The sequence below is a fragment of the Pteropus medius genome, unplaced genomic scaffold, assembly GCF_902729225.1.
Source record: "Pteropus medius unplaced genomic scaffold, Ma_sr-lr_union100, whole genome shotgun sequence".
Taxonomy (NCBI): domain Eukaryota; kingdom Metazoa; phylum Chordata; class Mammalia; order Chiroptera; family Pteropodidae; genus Pteropus; species Pteropus medius.
Genome location: NW_024346065.1, coordinates 2,255,638 through 2,283,061, shown reverse-complemented (window position 1 = coordinate 2,283,061; position 27,424 = coordinate 2,255,638). Strand labels below are relative to the sequence as shown.

At 44.1% G+C, this 27,424-nt stretch overlaps 1 protein-coding gene across 5 annotated transcripts in view; it reads right to left on the bottom strand.

Moving 5' to 3' along the window:
- PLEKHH1 (pleckstrin homology, MyTH4 and FERM domain containing H1) overlaps positions 1-26,995 on the bottom strand; it is a 49,424-nt gene extending 22,429 nt beyond the window's left edge. For 2 of the 5 annotated variants that reach the window (XM_039875296.1, XM_039875299.1), the window contains exons 1-5: positions 19,106-19,271; positions 5,605-5,667; positions 4,573-4,722; positions 1,594-1,677; positions 42-123 (exon numbers count right to left, since the gene is read on the bottom strand). In XM_039875296.1, coding sequence (XP_039731230.1) covers positions 42-123; positions 1,594-1,677; positions 4,573-4,722; positions 5,605-5,667; positions 19,106-19,231 — 505 coding nt within the window. In that variant the 5' untranslated portion in view covers positions 19,232-19,271. Of the gene's footprint in view, positions 1-41; positions 124-1,593; positions 1,678-4,477; positions 4,723-5,604; positions 5,668-19,105; positions 19,272-26,742 lie in introns of those variants that run through there. The other 3 variants (XM_039875297.1, XM_039875298.1, XM_039875300.1) reach the window with 3 other exon arrangements.
- Positions 26,996-27,424: the final 429 nt, after the last annotated feature.

The following is a 27,424-nucleotide window of genomic DNA, read 5'->3' as shown; positions in this document are numbered from 1 at the left end:
AGCCCCACATGCCCCCCCCACCCCCACACACACTTACTCACCTTCTAGAGCATCTTGAAGGGCTCCCACCTGCTCCACCAGGTGCTGATTACAGCTTTTCAGGTGCTGATTCTCTATCTCAAGCTAGGCAAGAAGAAAAAGGAAGATTTAGAATATTCGGCTTACATGTTTAGATATATAATTCAAAATCAGATTAAAATCCCTTTTTAAGATCAAATCTTCAAAAAAGAACATGTGCTGACCCTGACCTCTTCTCTCCCTCTGTGTTAACGAGTTTGGGTTGACATAGAATCCCATTTAGCAACCCTGAATTTTTCCTAGTTATTTTTAAGCTTTTTAAAATTGTGAAATATAACACATACACAGAAAACTACATACCACAGCAGTGACCAGCTTAACAAATGATGCTGAAATGAATCCTCATGTGACCACCACCCAGGTTAAGTAATTGCCAGCACTCCCAACAACCCCGAATCTGCCCCTTCCCAATCGCCCCCCACAGATTCGATTGCTCTTCTAAGTTTATCAGACTCGCTCCCTTGCTTTCTGAGTTTTACCATCTACGGATGAATCCCTATACCCATTGGTGAGCTGTGCTCATTTCTGAACTTCATATAAATGGACTCATACAGTATGTCCTTCTGCATCTGGCTTCTTCTCATCAATGTCATGTCTATGAGATCCATTCTCATGGTTGCTGCATTTTCTTTTAAATGAAATCCAACACAGCTTTTAGCAAGGGGTCAGGGCCGATCAATATGGAGGCATCGGCTCTGTCCCCAAGGACTTGTAGTCTAACAGGTGACCTGAGATGTGCGTCTACAGAAGGGGATGGGAGGCAAAATAAGCCAACAACCCCCTGCAGGTGTGAGCCACTTGTGTCCGGAAAGAGGAAGAAAAGATGAGTGCTCATCCTCTTCCAAACTTCAATTCCCTTTCCTTGTGTTTAGAAAGAGGTTGTTTTCTGTTTTTTTTTTCCGCCGGTAGAACTGTACCTTTGGGTCCCGAGTTTCCTAAACGAAGCCGTAGCAAGTGATGAACTATGAACACGAATGAACAGTGGTGCAAAGTAGAAGAGAGGATGTCAGGGGCTGGGGGAAGACGTGGGAGTTACTGCTTAATGGGTACTGAGTGCCTATCTGGGGTGACGAAATGTTTTGGAAATAACGGTGATGGTTGCGAAAGTACTTAATGTTACTAAATTGCACACTTAAAAAACAGCTAAAACGGTACATGTTATGTATATTTTTCAAAAGTTAAAAAAGAATTGAGAGGACAGAGAAGAAAGTGGAGAGTGGACGAAAGAAAAACTGGACGGTAAAGACTGTGCTCTTCAGGAGTCAGGCTCATTCCTTCTCCTAAACTTAAATAGAGCCCCAAATCAGGAGCTCTCGGGAAACCCAACCGGACAAAAGCGGGGAAAAGGGAAGCAAAGTGTCTCAGCGTTTAAGCCGAATGAAGAAGGGTCAGTGGTTCATAACATGAAGGGCAGTCAAGACCTCTCCCACAGAAGGAGGAAGAAAAATGTTGGGGGATGGGAGCAACCTCGCGCACTATCTGTTTCAGGCTTCCAGAGAAGAGCGTATGACTCACCTCTGCTAACTTTAGTGTCACCCATTCCTTGATCTTTGCAGCTTTTTCTTGAACAATTTTTGCTTCCTCAGCTCTCATCTGCTTCTGCAAGAAAGAGAGGGCCTTTAGCTAATCACAGCAGTCACTGCTTTAGTGAATAACTGGAGGTGGGAAGCCCCAGAAGGTGACTGGATGGGGTGGCCTGATAGAAAAAAAAAATTCATTTAAAAAATATTCTTAAAAGCCCTCCTAAGCATAATACAAATTCCAAGAAGTCATGAAGGAAAAGAATAATAAATCTAGATCATCACTATAAATTCCTATCTGACCAAAAAATAAAATAAAATAAAAAAGATCCCTTAAACAAAATCAGAAGACCAACTGGGGGATGATTTGCAACACAAATGATAACATACATACAAAGGGCTAATTTGAAATGAACACTACAATAAATACATGCAAAGGATATGAATAGGCAGTCAACAGAAAAAGAAAGAGAAAGAAACCCATGAAAATGTTTAACATCAATCATAATTTAAAGAATGCTGATTAAAAATGAGACATCATTTTCCTCCATCGGACAAACACTATTTAAAAGTCTGATATTATCTCAAATTTTCAAGAGTGTTGGAAAACCACTGTGACAGAAGTTAGCAAAGCCTTTTTGGGGAACAATTTGATAATATTTGTTGACATTTTAAATGTACGTATCATTGAACTAATAAACCCACTGCTTAGAAATCATTAGTTGCAATTTGATAAAGCAATAAAAACAAATCACCAAAATGTCCACAAATAAGGGCTTGGCTAAACAAACATCATGAAAATGGAACGCTGTGATTTAATACCCAAGTAAACATTCCCAATGAACAGTGGCTGACAGTGAGGAGGGGAAATTAAGGCTTTGGGATAGAGGAAAAATGTCATTTTATACCTTCTGGTCTTTTTGTATTTTTTACTATAAGCATGTATGACCTTTACAGTAAAAAACAAACGAAATAACTAACAGAAAATAAAGCTAAACTGGCATCTGAGTGCAGCAATTTCCTCAAAATAATAAAAAAGTATGATTGAAAAGTGAGGTTTGTATCTAAAGAATAGCTCTCTGGGATAGCAAGAAATGTAGGCTTTGGGGCTTTGATTCTGCCTCTGAGGCTTATCTACTGTGGGACATGGGCATGACACCTAACCCTCTGGGCCTGTGTGGTCATCTCTAGAATGGGGATGATACATCTTCCTTCTGGGTCACTGTGAAGATGAGGTGAGAAAGTGCACCGCACAGTGCCGGAGGCACAGGTGATCGACCAGTACTGCAATAAGTACAAGTTCCCCATCTACAAAGCATGGAGACCTGGGTACATTCTGGAGTGGAGTAGTTTATAGAGACCCGCGATAACAACTCTGGTTACACCTCGAGGGAAAAACTGCCTCCTAATTCTAAGATGACAGACATAAGCTCTAAACAAGGGTGTCTGTGGAAATGAGATGGGAATATGAAAAGGTGAGACTCAGTATTTCACAGCTGGACAGATCTTAAGGTTATCTAGTTCAGGGGTTTGCAAACTGGCCCATAAGCCGAATCCAGCCTTCCACCCAGTTTCTTCTCCCCATCTATTTTTGGAAATAAAGTTGTATTGGAACACAGCCACCCACATTCATTTATGTATTGTCAAGGGCTGTTTTCACGCTGCAACAGAGGAGGTGAGTAGTTGCAACAGAGACCACGTACCTGCAAAGCCAAAAATATGTACCATTTGGCCCTTCATAAAAAGAGTTTGCCGACCCGACATAGTTTGACATCCTCTTTATGTGGCTGTGGAAACTGAGGCCCAGAGGGGTTATGTTTACCAGCTGCTTCTGTCAGTTCCTGGCACAGCTGAGACTAAAACCAGGTCTACTGACTTATAGAACAGCATTCTTTCTATTCTGATCTTGAACTCCGATTATTGTACAGCGATGTTTCTTTCCTGACCTAAACTTTAGCTGTAATCATTTTGTCCACCAATCCCCAGATGCTGCCACTTCTAACTGTGAACCACTCAAAAGAGAAGGTATCTCTAAAACCAATGGAAAATCGATTAGAGAATCCACGTGTCAAAATTCTACTTTCCCATGATTTTTCAGGAACACATAAGTGCCCGACAGATTATAAAGCCACATCCCACAAAGGAAATATCAGTGAACGCTGATGAATGATTACAAATTTGCCCATGGGTAGTGGGAAGATACTACCAGGATTAGCTGGGACCTTGCAGGAAAATACACATGTGGGAAATTAAAAGTCATCTGGCCACACTGAAGGGGGCATTTGTTGGAAGATGGAGCTCTGGCACCAGGGAAACGTTGGATAGGTAAGGCCAATGGCAGAGGGAAAGGACAGAATTAGGATGAAATTAATGAGACTGTGAAAGGGAGGAGGCTGGGCACAGGGAACTGGTAGGGGATGTTCCAGATGTCCTCTCCAGAGCAAGGGTGTGAACTGTCGCTGGAATCCTGGGCTCCCAGCCTTGCCTCCTCTGCTGAGTCGGTCTCCACCGACTCAGGCTGAGAAACTTTAGCCAGTCAAGGTTGATGGGCTAGCTCTGTGCTGCTGATGCTACAGGCGAGTGCTGCGTCCCACATGCGGGCAGGGTACGAGGCCAAGGTGGGGAAGGGATAGCCCTGCTTACCAAACACTGACCTCGTGCCTGATACTGTACACGGATTACCCGAGTTCTTTCTCCGACAGTCCTATGGCGTATTTGCCCACAGTCAGAGACCAGTAGGTGTCAGAGGTGGGATTTGAACCCAGATCAGTCTGCCTCCAAGGTCCTTTTCCCACTGAATCCCTTGCCTCATTCCCAAGGTACCTTCCAATAATATAATCTCCACATGAAAGAATGGTCTCATGAGAGAGTATACTTCCCATCGCTGGAGGGTCAAGCAGAGGGGCTCTGCTCAAGAAATGGGACCAATGGGAATAGATGTTGCAGACGGCACTGGTGCTCCGCTACATGGTACCTGCTTCTCCAGCTGTGCCTCCAGCTGGCTGATGAGCTCATCCTTGCCCTGCAAGGCTTTCAGCATTTCTTGGTACTTCTGGTACAGGCTGCCCGATGAGTCCACATTGTTCAGATTGGATAGTTTCACCTTCTCTTCCATCACACTCACCTGAAAAAGACCAAGTGTCTCATTAGGCTGGGATGTGGTATGTGAAATGGCCACAAACATGAGATAGGACATTTCCTAATGCCCTAGTCCATGACTCCCAGGCAGAGTCGTTACCCAGGGTGGTCAATTAATTCAATGACCATTTACTAAGCCTCGATTGGACCAAAAAAAAAAAAAAAAAGAAATTGACAAGGAGGAAACAACCGGCTGTTAAGTCCTCAAACTCTGGGGGATGAGCTGGGCAGGACAAACAGCCCTGCAGAGGAGCTGCTCTGATCTCACGGAGGCAGAGACAACTGCTGCTAACTGCAGTCCATGTGCTTCCCGGTATTTCCCAGCTCTCCTGAAGGAAGATGGGCATGGAATTCACTCCAGCCAATGGGCCTGAGTGGAATGACACAATATTTCTGGGCTGAAGTGTTTAAGAGCTGGTGCTCTTTCCTTGCCATGGCAACCAAGGAGGCTCAGTGTCCCAGACGGTCCAGCTAGAAGATGGGGAGCTCCATGAACCTGAGTCCTCAAATCACTGTGTGAAGCAGAATGCCTGGCTAATAGTCAATAGAGAGGTACCATGAGTGAGAATTAAATGTGTTAAACCATTCAGATGTCAGACTTACTTGGTTACCTCGGCATAACCTAGCCTGTCTGGACTAATCCACCCACCTGCTCATTGCACTTACCCAAAGACTCCTTCATGCCCATAGAAAGCTCCATGCACCTTAATTTGTTCAGAAGTTCTAACCATGACTGCTGGTTTTCCTTGTCCCTGAAAGGAGCTCATTGGTGTGATGACTGTGTCCACGTGAATCCACGGGAAGGGGCGGGAAAGGCCAACGGTGACTTCCCCTGCACTCATCAATCCTCCCCCACCACCCCGGTTACCTGGGTCTCCGCGTTCTCTGCTCTCTGTTCTGCCTCCAGCAGCCTCTGCTCCAGCTCCTGCATCTGCCCAAACAGAGCCAGAGGGGAGATATAGGTGTGGTGCCCCCATTGTGCACACAACATCAAGGCAATGCAAACAAATTGTGCAGACACTCCGCGCGGACCAGGTTTCAACTGCCCATCTCAAGTGGCTCAAGGGTGTCAGGGTAAAGATTTTTGTGGCAACTCTTGGTTCTTTTATTCTGAATTGAAGTGCAGGTGAAAAGCCCATGGCGCTGTCCTCTCTGTGGAGGGAGTAACAGCCTCGTTCTTCCTTCCTTGTGTAAGGCGCCCAGGGAGGGCAGCAGTAGGGTTGTCATTCTTCCTGAGGCACTCCCGCCTCAGTCTCAGTCCTGCCTCCAGTCTCCTGCCCCTGAGGCCTCTCTCTGCTCAGCACGGGTCACAGGTAGTGTCCTGCCACTGCTTGCCCATGTGCCTGGCATGTTACATGTTCCCGCATGAGCTGCCATCATGTCGTCAGTGAGTGAATATTCCTTCTCACCCCGGAATAGCTCACTGTCTGGGAACAAATACTTCCTCAAACCATCAAGGATGCCTCTGACTGTAAATGGCATTCATAGGTATCACCTTATTTGATTTCTTTAATCTTAAAGAAATAGAGGGGTTCAAGACACATTTTTAAAAAGTTCTATCTTGCAACCAGTAGAGGAGTGTCAATCAGGTCTGAGGAGTTTGGCATTTCTGGAATTTTAAGCCAGCAACTGGCCCAAGCAAAGGGACCACTGTTCTTACACATGGAGGCTCATCAGATCTAAGCTGAAGCCTAAGTTGCTGCTCACCAGCCCATGGCCCACATGGCATCTCTTCAGCTTCCCAAGTTCATGGCTTGGTGAGTGAGGTATGGGCTGGATTTCAATTCCCACTTTCTCCTTCTGGTCAGGGCTAGCTGTGTGCTGCCCAAACCACACACCATCACACAAAGGTCCTGCAGAAGCAGAGCTGAATCATACAACCGACTCTCCTGTCAAATGCCACGTGCCAAGGCCTAGTCAAGTCAGCAGCTTCCTTCCCCACCCTGCCCTGCCCCAGGGCAATGCATATGCATTAAACACACATCAGAGGCTGATATCCTGGCCTTGTCCTCTGTGAGGCCAGACAGGCCTCACTTTCCAAGCTCCAGCCCAGCGCTCGCCCACCTCATTTCTGCAGATGTGGCCTTTGCCCTAGCGACTCAACCTCCTCCCTTTGGCCTGGACTCTGACTTGATTTTTACCAGTGTACTGAGTGATTCCTTCTTTCCCAAGCTCTTAACTTCTCAGCTGAAATTCCGGTTTTTCTTCCTGATGAAAGAAAAGGAGCTCCCAGTGTGGTGCTGGACAGCAAAAGGAGAGTTACTCAAGAGAGGTTCACGTCTGAGAACCTGGGGTACCTCCAGGGCAGCCCTTCCTCACCCAGCTTTTCCCTTGGGGTTGGGGAGACACAGGTGCTTTCAGTACACATTCCCTTTGAAAGGATCTGAGGTTCCCAAGTAAAACTCAAGATTTAAAACAAAAATGTCCCTTGGGGTCCCAACGAACAGGACCACCTTTGACAGGCATTCATGTGCTCAGGCCAAGGATGCTTGCATCTCTTCTTTCTTCTTCTGGGTTTAGTAATCATGATCACACTCTAAACTCAAGCCTGGGAGGGCGGGTTGGTTCTGGCCAGACATAGACCATCAGTTAGAGCCCGATGGCCTTTCCAAAATCAAACAGTCCTCAGCCTGTCTTACAGGTGTCCCTTGACCTTCAAACATTTGCTTCGTAGCTACAGGGAAGATAACAGCATAGTATAAATCAATGTTATGGTTATAGGGTGGCCGCCCAGCACTAAAAGAATTCTACTGGGGGTGGGGGAAAACACACGTAGTGGTAGCTCTCGGTGAACAGGTTAGTATTTTATAATCCTTCCCCCTTTGACACCAAGACCTGACTGGGCCAATCAGGTTCTCTCCCCGCAGGAATCTAAAATCTGGTATGGAGAGACCAGAGACAAGAGGCAGGGGGCTACACTGGAGAATGTGCACAAACTTCACCAAGCTATGGATGTGAGGTAGTTCCTTCAGTTCTGTGAGCTGTCCCAGGATCCTTTTAATACATTCCATTTGCTAAACTAGCCAGAATGGGAGTTTTTTGCCTACATCGGAAACAACTCTAAATAATGCAATTACCAGGAGCATTTAATTTTTTAAGAACACAATGAAATATTATATGAGAAGGCTTTGGATTCTTGACAAGTCTCCTAGATTGACTGCCAGCTGGACCATTTAGATGTACCATCTGCTCTGTAGCACAGAAGACACAGGCTTTCCATAGGAAGTGATAACTCATGTTTGTGACCTTCTGCAATGACTATCTGATGTTTTCTAACTTTATCTGATGGAAAAACTTGTCTTCCTTTTTTATAGATGGAGGAACCAAAGTAGAGTGAAGAACAGAATGTGCTTGAGTCCTACCTTCTGGATGGGCATTTTCATTTGGGTCAAGAGTGGCCAGTGACACTGGTCAGAGCCAGAAATCGCTCCATTATTGACAACATGGTGAGCGTTTTTTCCCTCGAGATTTTAATATTCCTTTAAGGCAGCAGTCCCCAAACTTTTTGGCACCAGGGACCGGTGCTCCTATGAGAATCTAATGCCTGATGATCTGAGGTGGAGCTGAGGTGGTGATGCTAGCGCTGGGGAGCGGCTGCAAATACAGATGAAGCTTCACTAGCTGGCCTGCCACTCACTTCTTGCTGTGCAGCCTGTTTCCTAACAGGCCGTGGACCAGTACCTGTCTGCAGACCGGGGGGTTAGGGACCCCTGCTCTAAGGTATGTATGTTATCACCAAAGCAGATGGAAAGGAAAGTCTCCTCCCAGCCCTGGCTGGCTGCCAAAGGTCCTCATCTCTGCTGACCCTCCCAGGTGTTCTTATCTTCCCGACAAGGACATTTGAGGCTCCGAGCATTTTGTATCCACCTTCATGCTGGACTATTCTTTTTTCTCTAAAATAATTTCTGAACATTGACATCATTTTGAACATCCAGAACTTTTGAAAAAAGAGTATAATGACCATCTATGTATCTATCACTGTGCTCCAACTATTATCAACTGCCTGCCATCGCTGTTTGAAGAGAATATCTTAAACATCAGGTTTCCTTCCTTTTTTAATGAAAATACATTTCCTCCATTGCCACTGAAATACTCCCAGGTGTGTCTATGCCGGAATGTCATTTTTTAGAGTTCTCAAACTCTTCTCTCAATCCCAGCATCAACACTTTTCACGATGGCAGATCATCTTTACAGATACTTAACGAGCCAAACCTGGAGCTCTGAGAAGCTGGAGCTATGGGTTGGCCACCTCTTATTTGGGTACTGTTTCTCCTCTCCGAGGATTCCTGAGGACCATGTCCTCGGTTGTCCTTTTAGTCTGTGGGCCTGGGGTGACCCACCAGCCAAGGAGGTGTCAGGTTTAGGCAGCTGACTTCTAGGCAAGATCCACTTTCACCAGCTGCAACTTGCACATGAGACTCATAAGCTGCCCGAGAACTGGCTGCAGTGACCTGATGAAATGCACTTGGCACCAACCTGGTATTTAATCCCGGTGTCCACAGCTCCCTGTAACACTCAGTGATGCTGTGAAATATGGCCCAAGCTAAGAACCATGCCATCCGGGGTCTTAGCTACTCCTCTGAAAAGGGAGTTCAACATTCTTGCCACTGCCTTGCATCCACTGGAGAGAATGGTACAGGTAAGTGCTAAGGCTCTGGAACCTGACTGGCTCTGCTGCGGTGTGGCTTGAGACAAGTCCCTTAACCTCTCTATGCCTCAGTTTCCACACCAGTAAAAGGAGAGTAATGAGTCTCCTCCGCTGAGGGTTGTGGTGAAGATTAGACAGGATGCCTTGTGTAGACTCAAAGGCACAACCTGGCACTTGATTAGCAGTTTACAGGCAGAAGTTATTTGTTGGTTTTTCATATACAAAGATGGCACTTAGGACCAGGGATACCAGTTTGCCTGGGACAATCTGGTGTTCACCTGTCACCCGGAATAATGAGTAATAGGGCCTCTTTTCGCTCTCCAAATTGTCCCGGTTTAGAGATAAACTATAAGGTCACCCTACTTAGGATCCATATACAGAAAGAATGACTTTAAGCCAGAGGTTGCTAACTTTATTAGCCTATAGGGCATCTTGTAAGATCTACAGTGTGGTGGGCATTTGGTTGACACAGATATAACTAAACAAGGCCACCTCTATGTGTCTGGCACTGGCTTAAGCACTTTACATGTATTAACTTGTTTAATCTTTATCCCAATGCTAGGAGACAGGTACAGTTATTATCCCTGTTGTACAGATAAGGAACCTGACACAGAGCAGTTAGGTAACTTGCCTAAGGTCACACAGCAAACAGAGCCAGGATTCAAACTGAGGATTGGCTCCAGAGTCTACTGTATTATCAGCCATGGTGTCACTCATGTCACATAAAAACAAACAAACAAACAAAAAAAAAAAAACAACCCAGATTCCACACACAGATCCCAACTTCAGCTTCTCTTGAAAACTCAGATCTGGACACACAGAGTTACATTTTCTTATGGCAATAACTACTTCCTCTTCTCGCTGTAGCACGTTCCCTTGAATTCTCCCCAGAACCGACCTGTGTCACTTATCTAAGTTATCTGCAAGTGTTTGAGTTTGCAACCCCCAGTTTTAGCTATTAAGTGGTTCCAAGTTTGTTGTAATAAAACACAATGGTTTTCAGCTTTATTATTTTTTTAGATGTTGTGTTCGATGGAAATCATATGCTTATTTCCAAGTATATAAAATACATGAGTGTGATACTGCCCCAGTGTCCGACTGCAGAAGAACTGGGAGAAAAAGGGTTCTAAGTCTTGCCTGCGAGTTCCACTGCCCCAACAGCACAGGGCTTCTCAAATGGCTTTACAGGAGTACAGAGCTCTACTGATGCTATGGTTCCTGAGAAATACTATCATGGATCTTATCAAAAATGGGGGTTAGGAGAACAATAAAAAATCTCCCTATGCACACACACGTGCACACACATGCTCATCCACAGTGAATAAAAGAAGGCATCTGCTTCCAAAGCAAACTGGATCTGTCAGCACAGAGATCTGCTAAGGCCGACGCTGTGATGACTTTATGTAGACTTCAACATATTTCCAACCAGTCCTGACAGCCCTAGTAGTCTCATTTTACAGTACCTGGCCTTTTCACAAATGCTGAGGTATTTAAGGATGTTATACTGGGCCTCGTGCTCTGTCCATTCATTGTGAAGCTGGTGCCTAACTGAATTGCCACCACTGTATAATCCATGGTCTGAGGTGGGAGGAGCACTATTCATTGTTTAAGGAAACTGAACTGAACCACTTATACATTCCAAAAAAAAAAAAAGTTCTGAATTACAAATTGTTGATATATAAAACTGAGTTACTATATTTCAAAACCTTGGTTGGCAAATCTAGTTAGGGATTCTAGAAAAGAGGACGGGCACACAGTTCCAGTGGAATGGGACTTGGGAAAAGCTGCTTCGGTTACAAATATTCAAGCTAAAAAATGAGGGTAAAGTGCTTTATTAAATTATTATTATTTTTTAAATGAATCCACTCAAATCTCTTTTGTTAACAGACAGGGAGTAAATAAATTAAAAAATTTAAACTTGTATCAGTTCTAATATTGATGCCATGATCATAATTCCTACAGATCTCTTTTGTGGCTAGATATACTCCCACTTTTCTGATGGGATAAGTGAGGCACGAGTTTGGCAAGAATGAAAAAAAGTCCAAGGGACTTTCAATATCCATCTATATGGCCTCTTAGAACAGTGTCAAGTTTTAAGTTGATCTGACCAGCCTATGTAACTTCTTCAGCACACCAAGGAAGAGAGCTGGGGACAAAGCTCCCAGGGAGCAGAGCAAGCGTGAACTCGAGACATGCCCTCAGCTCCTGTACTGGATGGAAAGTGAAGCTGCGATTCACTTGGCTCCAGAATAGGGTGGCCCTGGCAATCTGGGTGTCCAAGACAGAGGTGCACCAGACCTTGAGAGGTATCACAGCAGAAACAAGGTCCTCTCTAACCTCCTCTCTAACCCTCAGGTGAGGAACTGTCTGGTAGCCTTGACATTTTTCTCACCCTCAGGTGAGGAACTGTCTGGTAGCCTTGACATTTTTCTTTAAAAAAAAAAAATCCTTTTAGTACAGATTGTGCCATTTGTAGAATGGCAATTCTGCAAGAGGGAGTCAGGAATGAACAGGCTGTGTGATGGGGAAGGGGAAGGGCTCACTTCCAAGCCTTAGGCTGGATCTGATTCTAGACAGGGTCCATCCCTTAGAAAACACCCAGTGAGCAGCCATCAGTCACCCAGGCTCTGCATCTTGTTTGCACAGATGAGCAAGCTGTGTGGAGAGGTGGAACCGGCAGGCGAGTGAGAGCACTAGCCAGAGGGACTCAGTTGGCCTGGCTCACCCGGGTGCAGGTGGGTACTGATGATGCCTGACAATTAAGTCCTGAGAGGAGTGACAGCCCCAGAGGAAGCAATTCTGAGAAACTGGAGTCACCTTCTCCTAGGAGCTGAAATTTACCATGAAGTATTGGGGAAAATCTCTAGTGAATTGTTGAACCTGTCCTTTTGGTTTGGGGATGACTGCAGGTGACAGGCACAGCCCCAACACCGAGCAATACGGTGTTTATGGCCTTATAAGGGTTCCTGCCAAGGGGCCCAACACCTCTTCCTTAAGTCTCAGCCTTCTTCCTTACTTAGTCTCCCAGCCCATGATCCCTAGTCCAGATCTCTTTCTCTCCCCTCCCCACTCCCACACCTCCACTCTCTTCCGCCCTCTGTCTGCACGATTTCCTTTTCTTTAGCCAGGTCACACTCTGAGCTCTCAACATTTTATAGAAGGGCACTTAGGTCACATGATGATCAAAGACAACCTGGATCAACCTACCCAGAAATAGTTCAACCTACCCAGACCTGAGGAGCTGTGGAGAAAAACAATATTTATTAACAATGTGTTTAAGGCTCTGGGGAATAGGGGAGGGAGGCGTTTAAAACTATCTCAGTACGAAATATTTCAGGCCAATAGAAACATGTAGAGAATGATAAAAAAACAAACAAACAAACAAAACAAACATGTATCTACCATTCAGCTTTTTTAAATCTTAATTTTTGTCATATCTGCTCCTGATGCTTTTAAGAAACATCTACGACAGATAGATGAGGCCTCCTGTGTACTTCTCCCGGGGTTACTCCTCTCCTTCTGGTATTTACCCTATTCTTGGTTGTATTTACATTTTTATCTCATTTGTACATACCCCTAAAAAACAGATGGTATCATTTTACATGTTTTAAAACTTTAGATAAACTGTATTATTCTGACCTTTTCTGTTCAGTGTTGGTTTTTGAGATTTACTGATCTTAAATATGTAGCTCTGCTTGATTTATGTTTAACTATAATGTAGTATTCCATTGTACGAATCCACTCAATATGTTTATCCATCCTCCACTGACAGACATTTAGAATATTTCCAATTTTTCATACTGCAATGCTGCAGTATACATTCTTGTATATGACTTGTGACCAATATATTTGGATTTATTTCTCCTGTTGCATTTTGTGCTCTCTATTTACTCCTCTTTTTCTATATTCTTTTTTCCCTCTCTGTCCGGATTTAATAGACTTTCTTTATTCCATTTCTCTGTTCCACTGACTTGAAAGTTATATACTCTATTTGTTATTACTATTATTCTAGATTTAAAGATTGCTAGCTGTTCCCCAGTTCTGCTCCCCATCTGTTCTCCCCTTCTCTCTTACATAAATAGAAATTCTAACTTAGCAGAACACATGGTTATCCAGAATAAGAACTACACTTTTTAACATTCCCTATGGCTGAGTATAACCAAGTTTTGGCCAATGGTATATGAACGGAAGAAATGAATGTAACCTCCAGGTCATGCACTTAAAGGGAAGGACATCAAGATGAACCATCTTCAAACATGCAGCAGGTATCACCCTAGAACTAGACTGCTTATGTCTGGGATATTCCACATGAAGAAAATTAGCATCTGTCTCGTTTAAGCCAGTTATTTATTTATTTATTTTTCTTACAGCAACCAAACTATGATCTAGCTTATACCAGTAGGCATGGATTTAAAAAAAATTTATCCTACTTACACATTCTGCTTCCTGGATCTGAGGCTTCATGTCTTTCATCAAGTTTGGAAACTTTTAAGCCATTTCTCTTTGAATAATGTCTCTTCTTCATTCTCCTCCCCACTTCTGTAATCTTATATAGGATCTTGTCATTTTAGCATCCATGTTTCAGCTTCTGTGTCTTTCTCTCCCTGTGCTTAATTCTGGATGATTTCTTCAGGTCCATCTTTCCCTTAATTAAATCTGTCTTCAGTGGTGCCTAATCTGATGTTTAATCTATCCACTGAACATTTAATTTCAATGAGAATATTTTTCACTTTGGTTCTTTTTTAAGACTACCTGATCTTTTTGGATAGTGTCTTGTTTTTGTCTCATGTTTTCAATTACTTCATTATGTCTTCAGTAGTTTTGAACCCATTTATTTTATAATATCTTGCCAACAGTTCCATTATTAGAAGTTCTTAGGGAGTCTGGACCAGTTGTTTGTAGTGTATGTGGACTCTCACTCACTATAGATTATTCTCCCAGTATTTAGTTATTTTGGATCATATATTAAACCTTCACTATGGCTTTTTTTTCCTGTGAGGATCCTGTATGATCTGAGTTGAGGTCTTGTTTCTGAAAGGAAGTTCTGTGTCTGTTCTTACAAGGGACAGGGGTATCTCCCAGGGGTATCACTGGCCCAGAACTTAGGGTTCCTAATCCACACAGGTAGTAAAAATTCTAATGTTAAACCAATATCATCATCAGGTTCTCAGGGAACATTTTTCTCTTCCTTTTCTTTCTTTCCTCCCTTCCTTCCTTTCCTCCCCTTCCCTCCTCTCCCTCTCCCTTTCCCTCTCTTCCTTCCTCTCCCCAGAGCCTTGGCTCTTCTATCATCTCCCTGTGCTGACAGATGATTTTCTTTGTCTACCTTTTCATTTAGGATAAAGCCCTTCGATAGTCCTGACTTTACAGGAAATTTTCAGTTTCAGGTCCAGCTTCCAACTGGCCAGACCTCATCTCTGTCTCCACGGATGTTAAAACTCAAACCTCAAGCCTTTCATTACTAACGGGGGGGCCAGTCGCACACCCCGTCCCCCTCAGCTGCCAGAGTTCCATTCAGTTGAGCACCACTCAGGTTTCCTCTTCGTTTTACCCACTCAGGATTCCTCTTACTTTTTTCAGTGCACAGCTTTGTACTGAGAATATTTTAAATATTTAATTTAGTATTTCTAGGTGTTTGATAGTGGTCTTTTTTTTTTTTTTTTACATTATTTTGTTGTTTATATTACTAGAAATACAAGTCTCTTCCCTCTAAAATGTGTTCAGACCAGCTGGCTGATTCTTCCTTATCCTTTCCTTCCCTCACACACCTTCTCCAATACCATATCCTAAGGGAAGGTTGTCAAATTTTGCAGTGTATTAAACCAATTTCTGGGAGCTTGTTAAACATGTCAATTATGAGCAGCACCCCAGGAGACTTGAATCAGAAGGACTGGGGTGTAGCCCAGGAGTACACACGCTTAACAGGCACCCGGGATCCCTCCTGGAGAACAACTGTCTAAGGCCTGCTTCCCATTCCCTGAGGCGGTGGAATCCTACCTTTTCTATTAGCAGTGCCTGAACCACATTTGTGCCTGCCAGTCTGTCCTGCAAAGCCCGAACTAGCAGACCACAGTGCCAACAGATCCAAGGTTCATGAGTTCTAGTCCAGGCTAGTCCAGGGCCACTCCCTTCGGCAGTGGAAATGCAGAGGTGATGCCAATACCTTGCCTTCCTGGACTCTAGGTTGTGGCCTACGGCTAAATCAGCTCATTTATTCAGGCTTTACTAATCAAAACTTTGACATTATTTGTAGAGGGGTGGACTGAATTTTACTTTTGTACTATAAAAGAAGAGTTTGCTAAGCAGATAGATACTATAAACAAAACTATAGAGAGAACAGTTGATTCAATTAAGATACATGTGTATGTATTTTTTAATGCAGGTCTCCATTTTCTAGATGAGTTATGCTCCAAAATATCCTTGAAAGTCAGCCATTTAGAATGTATCTTCCCATAGAAATATTATGAATGGTGGTCACTTTGCCAGACCACCCAACCCAAGCCTGTATAGATAATAATCGTTCCTATTTAAGACATATTTTATGTCAGAACCTTTATATATGTGATCTGATACTATTCTCAAAATAACTCTGAAAGGTAGACATTTGTGTCCCTGCCTTAGAGGTAAAGGGACTTGCCCAGGATCACATAGCTAGTAGTGGCAAAACCAGGCAGATCTGGCTCCAAAGCCCGTGTGTCCTTGTCACCAGGAAACCAGGCAACCTTCTATAGTTCTTATGCTTAACAGAGGGCGAGCAGTAGGTAGGGAATTTCTATTCTCTCCTAAAACATCTTCCTCCCTCACCCTGAAGAAGAGATGTTAAGGGAATAACAGAACCTCTATTGCAACCACATGTGACTCAGGAGGTGATGGAGGACCAAAATGATGTGTATCATTTCTTTGGTGTTCTGTACGAAGAAGCAGAGCAAGGAAGAATGCAAGATGACAGGTTAATAAACTGTTTTGATTTTGGTCTTGAAAAACAAAAATAAAAACAAAAACTACCATAGGTAGGCTTTGTTTTGTATGTGTGAAAAGCATCTTATTAAAAGTTCACCTTCCTGGAGAGGAAAAAAAATGGCATAGATGATAGAGGCTCTGTTCGTCCCTCTGGCAACCAAATCAAAATTGTGACAGAAACAAGGAGCAGCAGCAAGGAAAAACTGCCTGGAATCTAGAGGAACAAGCCATACAACTACGGAGAAATCCAAGAAAGCACTCTGTAACGGCAGAAGGTAGGACGGGGCGAGGACGCGAGGCTGCCCTGTCTCAAGCAGCTGAGTGAGATAGAGGCTGCGGCAGCCACAGTGGCAGATGCCTCTTAAAGGGGCCATGTCCATGAGCGGATTTTTGCGGTGATGGACCTGCTCACTCTGAGCACCAGTACCTGTTCGGCTGCACGCAGGAGGCACCAGGGACTTACAGGGAGACATTGGCGGGGTGAGAACCGAGGCGAGACTTGCTCTGTACAGAAGTGCAGGCGATATCAATTGTTCCCTGTCAAGCCCTCCCCCATACCAATGCACTGGACACTGCACTGCCATAACCCTGACGTCACCAAACTGGATAACAGAGGTCGCTCTACCCAGAGGATTCCCTGAAACCCCGCCTCTCCCAACTTGCAGCCCCACCCAAGCCACATCCAAGTATATCCTCAGCGAGTCAGGTGCTCCTTGCTGAGCAGCGCCTACACTCACAGGGAGGCAGCTGGCCTCGGTTTCTGGTGTGGCCTTTTGAGGCAACTATAAGCACAGCATCTGTGGATTAAAAGGTGGCCCCGGAGGGGTAGAAGCTTGGGCTAAGTTTGGCCTGCCCCTGAACCCCTCTCAGGACTGTGCCACTGGATATCTACTTCACAAATCCACACTAATAAGACTGGGAGACTTAGGAGCTTTGCTTAGTACATAGAAATAGACCCAGAAAGGCAGCCAAAATGGGAAGACAAAGAAACAGAAACCATATGAGAGAACAGAACAGAGATCCAGATATAACGGAGTCAAGTAATCTAATAGATGCAGAGTTCAAAACACTGGTTGTAACGATGCTCAATGAACTTTTGGGAATTGTAGATACATTCAGTGAGAACTTCAACAAAGAGATAAAAAACATAAAAATGGAAATGGAAATTATAAAAGGGAACCAGTCTGAAACGAAGAACACATTATCTGAGATGAGAAGTATATTAAATGGAATAAACAAAGGAATAAACAAAGTAAAAAAAGAAAAGGATCAAATGCCCTATCTAGAGGATTAGAAAGCCAAGGACACGCAAGCAGAATGGCAAGAGATAAGATGCCAACACTATAAAAATAATTTAAGGAGCATATGGGACACTATTAAGGGTCCAAATATCCATCTGACTGGTATAACTGAAGAACATCAAGATGTTGAACTGCTGTTTGAAGAAATAATGATGGAAAACTTCCCTAACTTGGTGAAGGAAATGGACATAAAACCTCAGGAAGCTCAGAGAATTCCAAAAATCAGGGATCCAAAGAGGTCCACACCAAGACACATCACAATTAAAATGCCAAAGGTTAAATACAAAGAAAGAATATTAAAAGCAGCAAGAGAAAAACAGGTAGTTACTTATAAGGGAACACCCATAAGACTGGCAGCTAATTTCTTAAAAGCAACTATGCAGGACAGAAGGGCTTGGCACAAAATATTCGATAGGATGAAGACCCAGGGTCTATAACCAAGGATACTTTATGCAGCAGAGCTATCGTTTAGAGTTGAAGGACAGATAAAGAGCTTCTCAGACAAAAATAAGCTAAAGGAATTTATCACCACCGAACCAGTATTACGGGAAATGTTGGAGGGTCTTCTTTAAAAAGAAAAAATACGGACGACTCACTTCAGATTAAAAGACACACAGACTAAAAGGAAGGAGATGGACAAAGATATTGCTTTGATGGACATAGAAGATATTTAAGTCAGACAAAGATAAACACTATATGATTTCACTTATATGCGGAATCTAAGGGATAAAAACAGACTCACAAATATAGTGGACAATTTGGTGACGGAGAGAGGGGACGGGGTTTGCAGGGCTTGGAGAATAGGGTGAAGAGTTAAAGAAGTTCAAATTAGTAGCTGATGGATGGTCACGAGGATGGGGAGCACGGCATAGAGAATACAGTTAGCATTAATACTTTGGCTAGGTGGAGGGTCAGGGGAGGGAGAGAGCAATTGTGGGGATCATTTTACAAACTATATAGATGTCTAACCAATGTAGTGTATACTTGAAACTAATTAAAAGAAATAAATTATTTAAAAAAACATTAACAACAACAAAAAAGTTCACCTTCCTGCAATGAGTAGTAAAGAAGACCTAGATAATGCACAATATAGTGAATATAAACAACAGAACTGTATTATAATCATCAAACTTGCTAACAGACTAGAACTTAGTTATCCCAACCACAGAAATTATAATTATGTAATGTGATAGAGGTGTTAATTATTACTACAATGGCAACTATATCACAATATACAAATGTATCAAATTAACATGTTGAAAACCTGAAATTAAACAATGTTAAATACATTTCAATTATAAACAAACAAACAAACAAACAAACAAATAAATAAATAAATCTGTCCAAAAAGATAAAAGGAAGAAAGTTCACTTTCCTCAACTTTCTCTCTCTTACTCTGGCCCTCTCTGACACAGACCTCTGCAGTGAAGTTAGGTAGCTACCTGCCCTCCAGGACTCACCTTGTCAGCCAACAGTTCCCTTATCTTGCTGGCCTGTAGGCGGAACCGGAAAAGCTGAGTTTCTAGTGCCAGGCAGCGCTTCTGCCAGTCCACGCTGGTCCGGGTCTCTACCATGAGTTCTGCCATGATGGAATCAACTTTTGGATAGTCCAGGGAGCCCTGAGAACTAGCACACAGAGAGAAAAGATAAGTAAGTGTGGGAGGAAGAGTTATATGGGGAAAAGAGGAGACCGAAGGACAGAGGAAACAGGGCTGGGAAGGTAAGTTAGTCACTGCTCCCCCTCTGTCCCATTGCTACCTTTCCCAGCTCAGTGTGTCTTGTTCCATCATAAGTTAGCTGAGCAACCTCAGGAGATCATGAAACCTGGAAACCATAACGAGAACCTAGTCTCATTTTTACAGACGTGAAAAGTAGAGCTCATTTGTTTTTCATTCAATTATCCATTTAACAAATTTTTATCCATTCAATAAACATTTACGTGCCGGACACTGTTCTAAGCACTGGAGATACAAAGGTAAATAGGAAAAGTCCCCTTGTCTTTGAGTTTTTCAAGGAAGTCTAATGCAAAATCACAATGCAGTCACAATAGCTAATCAATATACAGATAAACAGGAGCAGGGAAATGGGCAGATTATGCTGGGAAGTAATATTTAGGGAAAGCTTAAAATGGGTCACAGATTCATCTGAGTTCACACAGATAATTAATTGGAGGCAGAACCCTGGTTTCTAGTTTTCCAGTTTCGTTCTGATTCTACTACAGCTATATAGATTTCAAATGGAGAAAAATGTAAAGAAAATATAATGCTCTGAATTTCCTATTTAGCTGAGATTTTGTCAATTGTTGTCAACAAATCATCCTGCTTTGGAACAGATTCTCATTCTTTCCTTTAAGTTAAAAAATGCAAACCAAAAATTGGTATTGGTGTGTGTGTGTGTGTGTGTGTGTGTGTGTGTGTGTGTAAAGATAGAAAGGTAATTGTTTTGTTTTGTTTTGCTTCTGCCGCTGGAGAAACCCACGAGTCTCTAGAAAACACTTTATACAAATTCAGAACAAATAAGTAGACACCTATAGTTTCCTCAGCCAGGAAAAGTTATATATATGTCCAGATGCCTCCTTAATATATTTTAGAGAAGAAAAACTGGGTTGAGATGAGAAAATGAAGAAGGATGTATGAATGTGCATGAGAGAAGAGATACAGGCATAGCATGAGCACAGAAGAGAGAAGCCCTGGAAGACACACTCATCATTAGGACTTTTAAATTCCCCTTCTAGAGGGCTATTAATTACACTAGGCAACAAGTAAAAATTCGTTCTGTCTCAAACCATGACATATGGTCACCCAAGCATTAGGTGATTTTAAAGAATGATTGATAGTTAATTTTAGGTTGATGATATTGTTTAATGTCATCCGTTAGAGAGATACATATGACTTACAGGTGAAATAATATAATATCTGGAATTTGCTTTAAAATACTTCATGGTAGAGGTGAGGAGTCGGGGGGAGATATACGAAAAAAGATTTGTCAAAATATTGATAATTTTTGAAGCTGGGTGATGGGTATATATGAAGATTCTTTATACTGATCTACTTGAATACATGCCTGGAATCTTCCATAACGTAAATTTGCTATTTTGTCAAATCCCCTTTCCCTTTCTCAGGAGCCACATGGCCTCAGAAAACCCAGCCACCTCCCATACTATCGCCATATATTACTCTGGTACACCAGTGAGCCTGTCCTTGATGGATTAACCACCAATGTCCCTTTCCATCTCACGTTTGACTTTTATAAGTATCTTTCTCCCATTACATACCACAAGTAGCTATCATTTATTGAGTTCTTCCTGTATGCCAGGCATGTATGACCTCTTTAATCCTCACAACAACCCATGAGTTAAGGGGTGGGCACTAGTCCATACTATCACATGAGGACACTGAAGACCTGAGAGACTAACTACTGTACACAGAGAGTTCTACAGCCAGTATGTAGTAGGGCTGGATTCTCATTCCAAAGTCCTTGCTCTTAGCCACTGCTTTTTACTCATCCAGAAACCAGAAAGAATTCTGATTTCACAAAGATTGGAGTGGATTGTTAAGAATGAAAGAAATATTTTATAGAATCTTTCATAATCCTTGGTGCTAAGGTAAGCCTATAGTCTAGATTTTCAGGGCACTCTAGTCTCAAATATTCTGACACCAAAAACAGCATAAGCACAGACATTTATCATGTGTCTTGACTTTTCATTCAGAAAACAAGGTCAGTAAACCTGTGGAGAAAGGCTCAACAATTAAACCACTGACGGGTCTGGTGTCTGAGTCTTTCAGTTCTGGGCTGCTTGGAACACTGGACACATGACCTCACCCCTGTTCTCCCAGAACTGTCATCCCAAACAATCCTGACATTGTGACCTCCCAGCAATCCCCACCTCAAAGGACTGGGACCAACTGGAACGGGGCAGGAAGACAAAAGACAAAAACAAAACATGACCTTTTCTGAGCTAAGATCACAGTTGAAAAGACAAAACAGAACCTTGTGGGGCCTCCAGAGAAGGCCCTGAGGCTGGTGCTTGATTTGCTTTGTCCTTTGAGCGGCTTTTCCTTTTCCTTAAACAAAAAAAAAAAAGTGGCAGATCTGAAACTAGGACCTGAAAGTCTTACAACCTAGCCCAGGGCTGAGAATTAGCAGTGAAAGCACCCAAGTAAACCAAGGAGCAGAAGAAACATAATCTTTTTGTGGTGTTGAAAGAGTTTAGTAAATTTTAATTCCCTCTTATTGATTGTCAGAGCTGTGGCTCAGATTCCACGGGGGGTTGTAGGGGTGTGGAAATTCAAATTATCAAAATCTCCGGGGACTTTGGAAATAAAATACATCATTGTCCTCTGTGTAGCCCTGATATGTGATATTATACCTGGACTGTATGTAGGGAGTGCATTCCCCAATCAAGGATCTTAATGACATCACGGTTTGAACCAGTCAGGTGCCTGTGAAATCCTCTCCCTGCCTTAGGGATACTGGTGAGAGGGCAGGCATCGTGCTAGGCTTGTCTCAGCACGCGAGGAGAGCTAAGAGGTTTCACAACGGATCTGGAACAAGGTGCCTGCTGCCAAGCACGAGGCCCAGAGGCTCTTCCGACAGAAGCAGGTGGTCGAAGCAGCAGCAGCTATGATTGTTAAGGAAAGATACCAATAAGCGGAATCTCACCTGCTAAGTCAACTTTGCACTTGTATCTCCCATAAAGATGTGCAGGGATGAGCAGAAGTGAATTTACAGAATGGTTCTTAACTTTTCAAAGCATTGTGACAGGTGTTATTTCTCTCCTTATCCTCTCACTATCCCTGAGATGCAGGACAATGTTATTATTCACAATGAATAAGAAAACTCATCACATCTGTGACTTGCTTAGAGACACAAAACTAAGTAGTGTCAGAGCTGGACCAAGAATCCCGATCTCCCAAAATACAGAACATCTTCTTTCCATGACAATGCTTCAGTATTGGTCCTAGAGTCTCATGCTACCAGCCTAGCTTAACACAGATACAACATTAATGGAAAAAAACAGATGGGGAAATGAGAGAATGGACATGAGCTAGGGACAAAACCAAGCCCCCGCCCTTTTTCTTCCTCATCTTTTATTCTGGAAAGCTTCAAACACAGGAGAAGCAGGGATAACAGTATCATAAATCCCCATGTGCCCTGCACCCAGCTATATTTATCATTGACCATCGCCACTCTCGGGAGACCCAGTTCTCTTGATTCCCACCAGGGCCCAGCATGCTAAACTGCTTGGCAGGTGAGAGTTCAATAATTGCCATGGGCTTGACATCTGTTCTGGAACTCCCTAAGTCCTCCAGCCTTGGAGGGAGGGGCTATGGGTAGATGGGTGGTGAAAAGAGGGCACAAGAAGTAGTTAGGTGACTCCACACTCTGGGCCTGTATCAGAGAAAACACAAATTTGACCTGGGATGGCTCTGGCAAGTTTAGGAATTTGACCAGAAATTGACATAATGCTGAGATTAAATTTACTCAATCAGCTTTTGTTAAGTGATTCCTACATGCAAGGTTGGGACATAAAGATCCATAAAGATAGGTGACTTGCAAGGCTCAGGTCTATAGTCTGAATATTCTGGAACTTCCTGCAAAGGGGCCAAGCAATACAAGAGCCTAAAAGAAAGAGGTCAGAGTTTGCTGCAAGGGGCATCAGAGGGTACCGGGGAATCTGCTCTGGGTACAATTTCCACTGGGCTCTCCTGTGTCACCTCACTGTGGCTCACTCCCTGAGTGTGAGCACGTTTTGGGATTTCCACTTGCTTGTGATATGCTACCACCATCTTCTGAAAGTGCTCCACTAGACCAGGCTGACCACTCGCCAAACTGAAAGAGAAAAAACCTCTGTGCCCCCTTTTTCAGAATGGAGCTGGGGAGTAGGTGATTTGACACAGGGGCACAGCCCCCTCCGATCTTGCATTGTCATCTGATCAAGCCAACAACATACATTAGACCACTTTTGGGTGCCAAGCATCACATTTCATAATGTTGGGGGAGACAGGACAAGGTGAGCAAGTTCCACTGTTCAGGGGTCTAAATATCAGAAGAAGGGGCTAGGACAACCAGGAGTAGCAGCCCTTGAGAACAAAACTAGTAAAGAGAAACAGCAGAGTGTAGGAATTAAGATCCTGTGTTCTGGCACCAAGCAGGCCTGGGTCTGAATACTGGGGCACCAATTAATCCTGTGACCTTAAACCTTTTGCTTAACTTCCCTGAGCCTCAGTTCAATTTTGAAATTGAGGGCATCAATATTCAAAAGGCAGGGCAACAATATAAGGTTGAACCATACAAAGTTGTCAACATTTAACCATTTTTTTGACCTTTAAAAAATGGCGATTTCATAGACCACACTATGTTGGATTTTTTTGAGAAGTAAAGGAGATATTCCAAAAGCCTGGCACACAGTAAGCACTCAATAAATGATGGCTACTATCAACAAACAAAGGCAAACCAACAGCACCATGGGCATACAAGAAGATGTGGCCCATAGATGTGCTTACCATCCAATCCACCTCAGAGAGGAATTCAGGGGACTTTTAAAAATGATTTTATACCTTTATTTTTGAATGTTGAACTAAAAAGTATATAATGCAAAGTAAGACTTCTTTCTACCCCTGTACTTCATCCAGAGCTTCCCCTAGGGAGTTTTATGTCTTTCAGAGATATTCAGTGCATAAACAAGCATTCGTATATGTTGCATACGCACACACAAGTGGCAAACGAAATGCACAGATAGATATTCCTGTGTCAATATACACATCTACCCCATTCTCCCTCTATGCTATTTAACAGCTTTATTGTATTCTATTGTGATTTTATACTTATGTGCCCCATAGCAATGTTTTGGCCAATGATGAACCCATATGTGACTGTGATCCCATAAGATAATGGAGCTGAAAAATTCCTATCACCTGTTATAACTGTCGTAATGTCGTAACACAACACATTACTCTCACATCTGTGGTGATGCTGCTATAAACAAACCTACTGCACTGCCAGTTGTAGAGAACTACAGCACACACAGTTATGTACAGTACCTAATACCTGATAATGAAATAAATGACTGTTACTGGTTTATGTATTTATTACATTATACTTTTTACTTTAGAGTCTATTCTTTCTACTTATTAAGTAAAAGTTTGCTGTACACTGTGTTACTCTAGCTACTACATTTCTTGACTGTGTCATTTGGTCTTATGCTCGATTAATCTCATGTTGTTTTGTACAGTCACATGCTGTTCAGGCTTATAATCTAGGAGGAATAGGCTACACCACAGAACCTAGTGCTTAGTAGGCTATACCATCTAGGTTTGTGTACGTGCACTCTATGAAGTTCACACAGCGACAAAATCACCTAACGATGACATCTCAGAACATATCCCCATCGTTAAGAGGTGTACGACTGTATTTGAGTCCCTTATTGACAGACATTTGGGTTGTTTGAAACCTTCTGCTAAAATAAACAATGCTGCAATGAATATTCAATGAATATATCTCATTTCACACATATCGGAGTATATCTGAAGGATAAAGTCCCAGAAATGGAATTGTAAGGTTAAGTGATACACATTTTTAAATGGCCAAATAGTCTAAATTGCCTTCCCTTGAGGCTATTCTAATTCACACTCCAGTAAGCAACAGGTGCCTATTTCTCCATGTAGGAGGTCAGTTCTGAATTAGGTTTTGACAGAGGGGGACGATGGTTCTGCTGCGCTGGTCAGACAAAGCAGGATGGTGGCTCAGCAGCCAGCCTGCGGTGAAGTTACGGCGGTCAGGAGTGAGGGAATCCTGGCACCTTACCATCAGCATGCACAAAGCACTCTGTAACCCGCAAGGAGCACAGATTCCATACACAGATACACAGCCTCACAGAGAGAAAAGACTAGTAAGGAGGGGCACACAAGAAGCACCAGAAGCGGGTGGGAGTAGAGTGGGAAGTATACCTTCCCTGTAGCTGGTGACTCCCTTAAGAGGGCAAAAGAGGCACCACATTTTCCCAGCTCAGTTGTTAGTTTCAATGAGTTGGGAACACAGGGTGTAACTCACCACAACCCAGCTCCGAGCACACTCTCTCCCCTCGTCCATGGGAGGCTGGGTGTGGATAGTGGACCAAACCCCATACTGGGAATTTAAGAGGCCTGGGTTTGAGTGTTGCCTCTTCCACTTTTTAGCTATATGAAATGGGCAAATCTCAGTTTTTCTGAGTCTGTTTCCTCCTTTGTAAAGTGGAGATAATATTACGTAGAAACATTGGAACTGATGTTTTATAAAATGTTAAGGGATGTTACCATATACAGTGTCTAGCATATAGAAGACAGTCCAAAAAGTCTGATGGAGGAACCAGTGACTTTTCCATTGAAATTGTTATTAAAATGATCTTTCAAGCAGAGGTTTTAGCTTGAAACATTTTAGGAACTAAGGCTCTGTCCGGAAAAGTTTTATGAGGTGGATTTAGAGTAAAAGCTTATGGAGATGTCCTGACAGGGAGAAAGCCAACAGGGAGCGGATTCTACTCCCAGATGAGGGTCTTCGCTGCCTCTGCCACTCCCATTAGGGCCCCCTCGTTCCGGGTGACCAATTGCTCTCTGAGGCTCCTAGGACACAAAGCTCCTGGTGTCTTGTCATCCGGCGCCCAACTTGTTTTCTTTTCTGCATGGCTGACCTGCCTCTAGGAGTCGAGCCTGACCCATTAGGAGCCCTAAGAGAATCACCGAGAACTCGCAGAGGAGATAACTTGACATAAAGTGGGGAGAGGGACGGATGAAAGGGAGCGAGAGCACGGGCAACTTGGCGGAAAGCCTGCAAGGACGCTCCGAGGGCCCTTCCCAGGAACAACTGGATCCAGCCGGTCCCAAACTCCCGGTCCTCCCCAGAAAGCCTGCTCTTCGCCTCCTGCTGCGGGTTCCTGAGTCGCACCCGCGGCTCCCAGCGCTCCCAGCTGCTGGGAGCTCGGTTCCAGGTGGGGAGGCACCTGCTCCGGAATCGTCCTCCGGCCGGAGGGAGCCCGTCCTGTCGGCCCAGCCACACACCCTCCTGGCCAGCGTACACCTCCCAACCCATCCCTGCCCGCGGGGCGCACGGTGCCACTCACGTCTGGCGAGCTCGCGGGCGGCCCCACCTCGCACCCCGCACCGCGGCGCCCTCCGCGCGCGTCCGCCGCTGACCTTGTGTCGTTCTCGTCCGAGTCCGCAGCGGCCGCCGGGTCTCCGCTCCCTGGCAGCAGGGGTCGGGGTGGGCGGGGCGGGGAGAGGCTGCGGCCGGGAGGGGTGCCCGCAGGCTGGCCGCACAAAAGCGAGCCTCGCCTCGCTGCGCCCCATTCAACGCTCTGCCGCGCTCCCTCCGCCCCTCCCGCTCCCCGCCCGCTCCTTAAAGGCCGAGCGCCTGGCTCGGCTCTCCAGCGGCTCGCGGAGAGGCACAGGAAATGACCTCAGCAGGTTCCAGCCTCCCACCTCTCCACACCGCTGGGCTCTTCCCCACGGCGGTGGGGCCCGGGGGGCGGTGGGGTCTCCCGGCCTCCGGCCCCAAGCTCTTTGCGGGGGCCGCACCAGCTGCTGCAAGGAGCGCCCCAGGATCTGCTCAACGTGGGACCCTCGCAGGATGAGGCGCAAACCAGACTCTCCTCCCCAAAGGAGATTCCAGCGTTTGGCGACCTGTGAAAACTTTTAACTCCCGGGTATATGAAGCAGAAGTTCTTATTTCAGTCTGTCTCACTGGCAGATCCATGTTCTGATTTGTAATCTGGGGGAAAAAAGTCAACCCAGACCAGAGGGTAA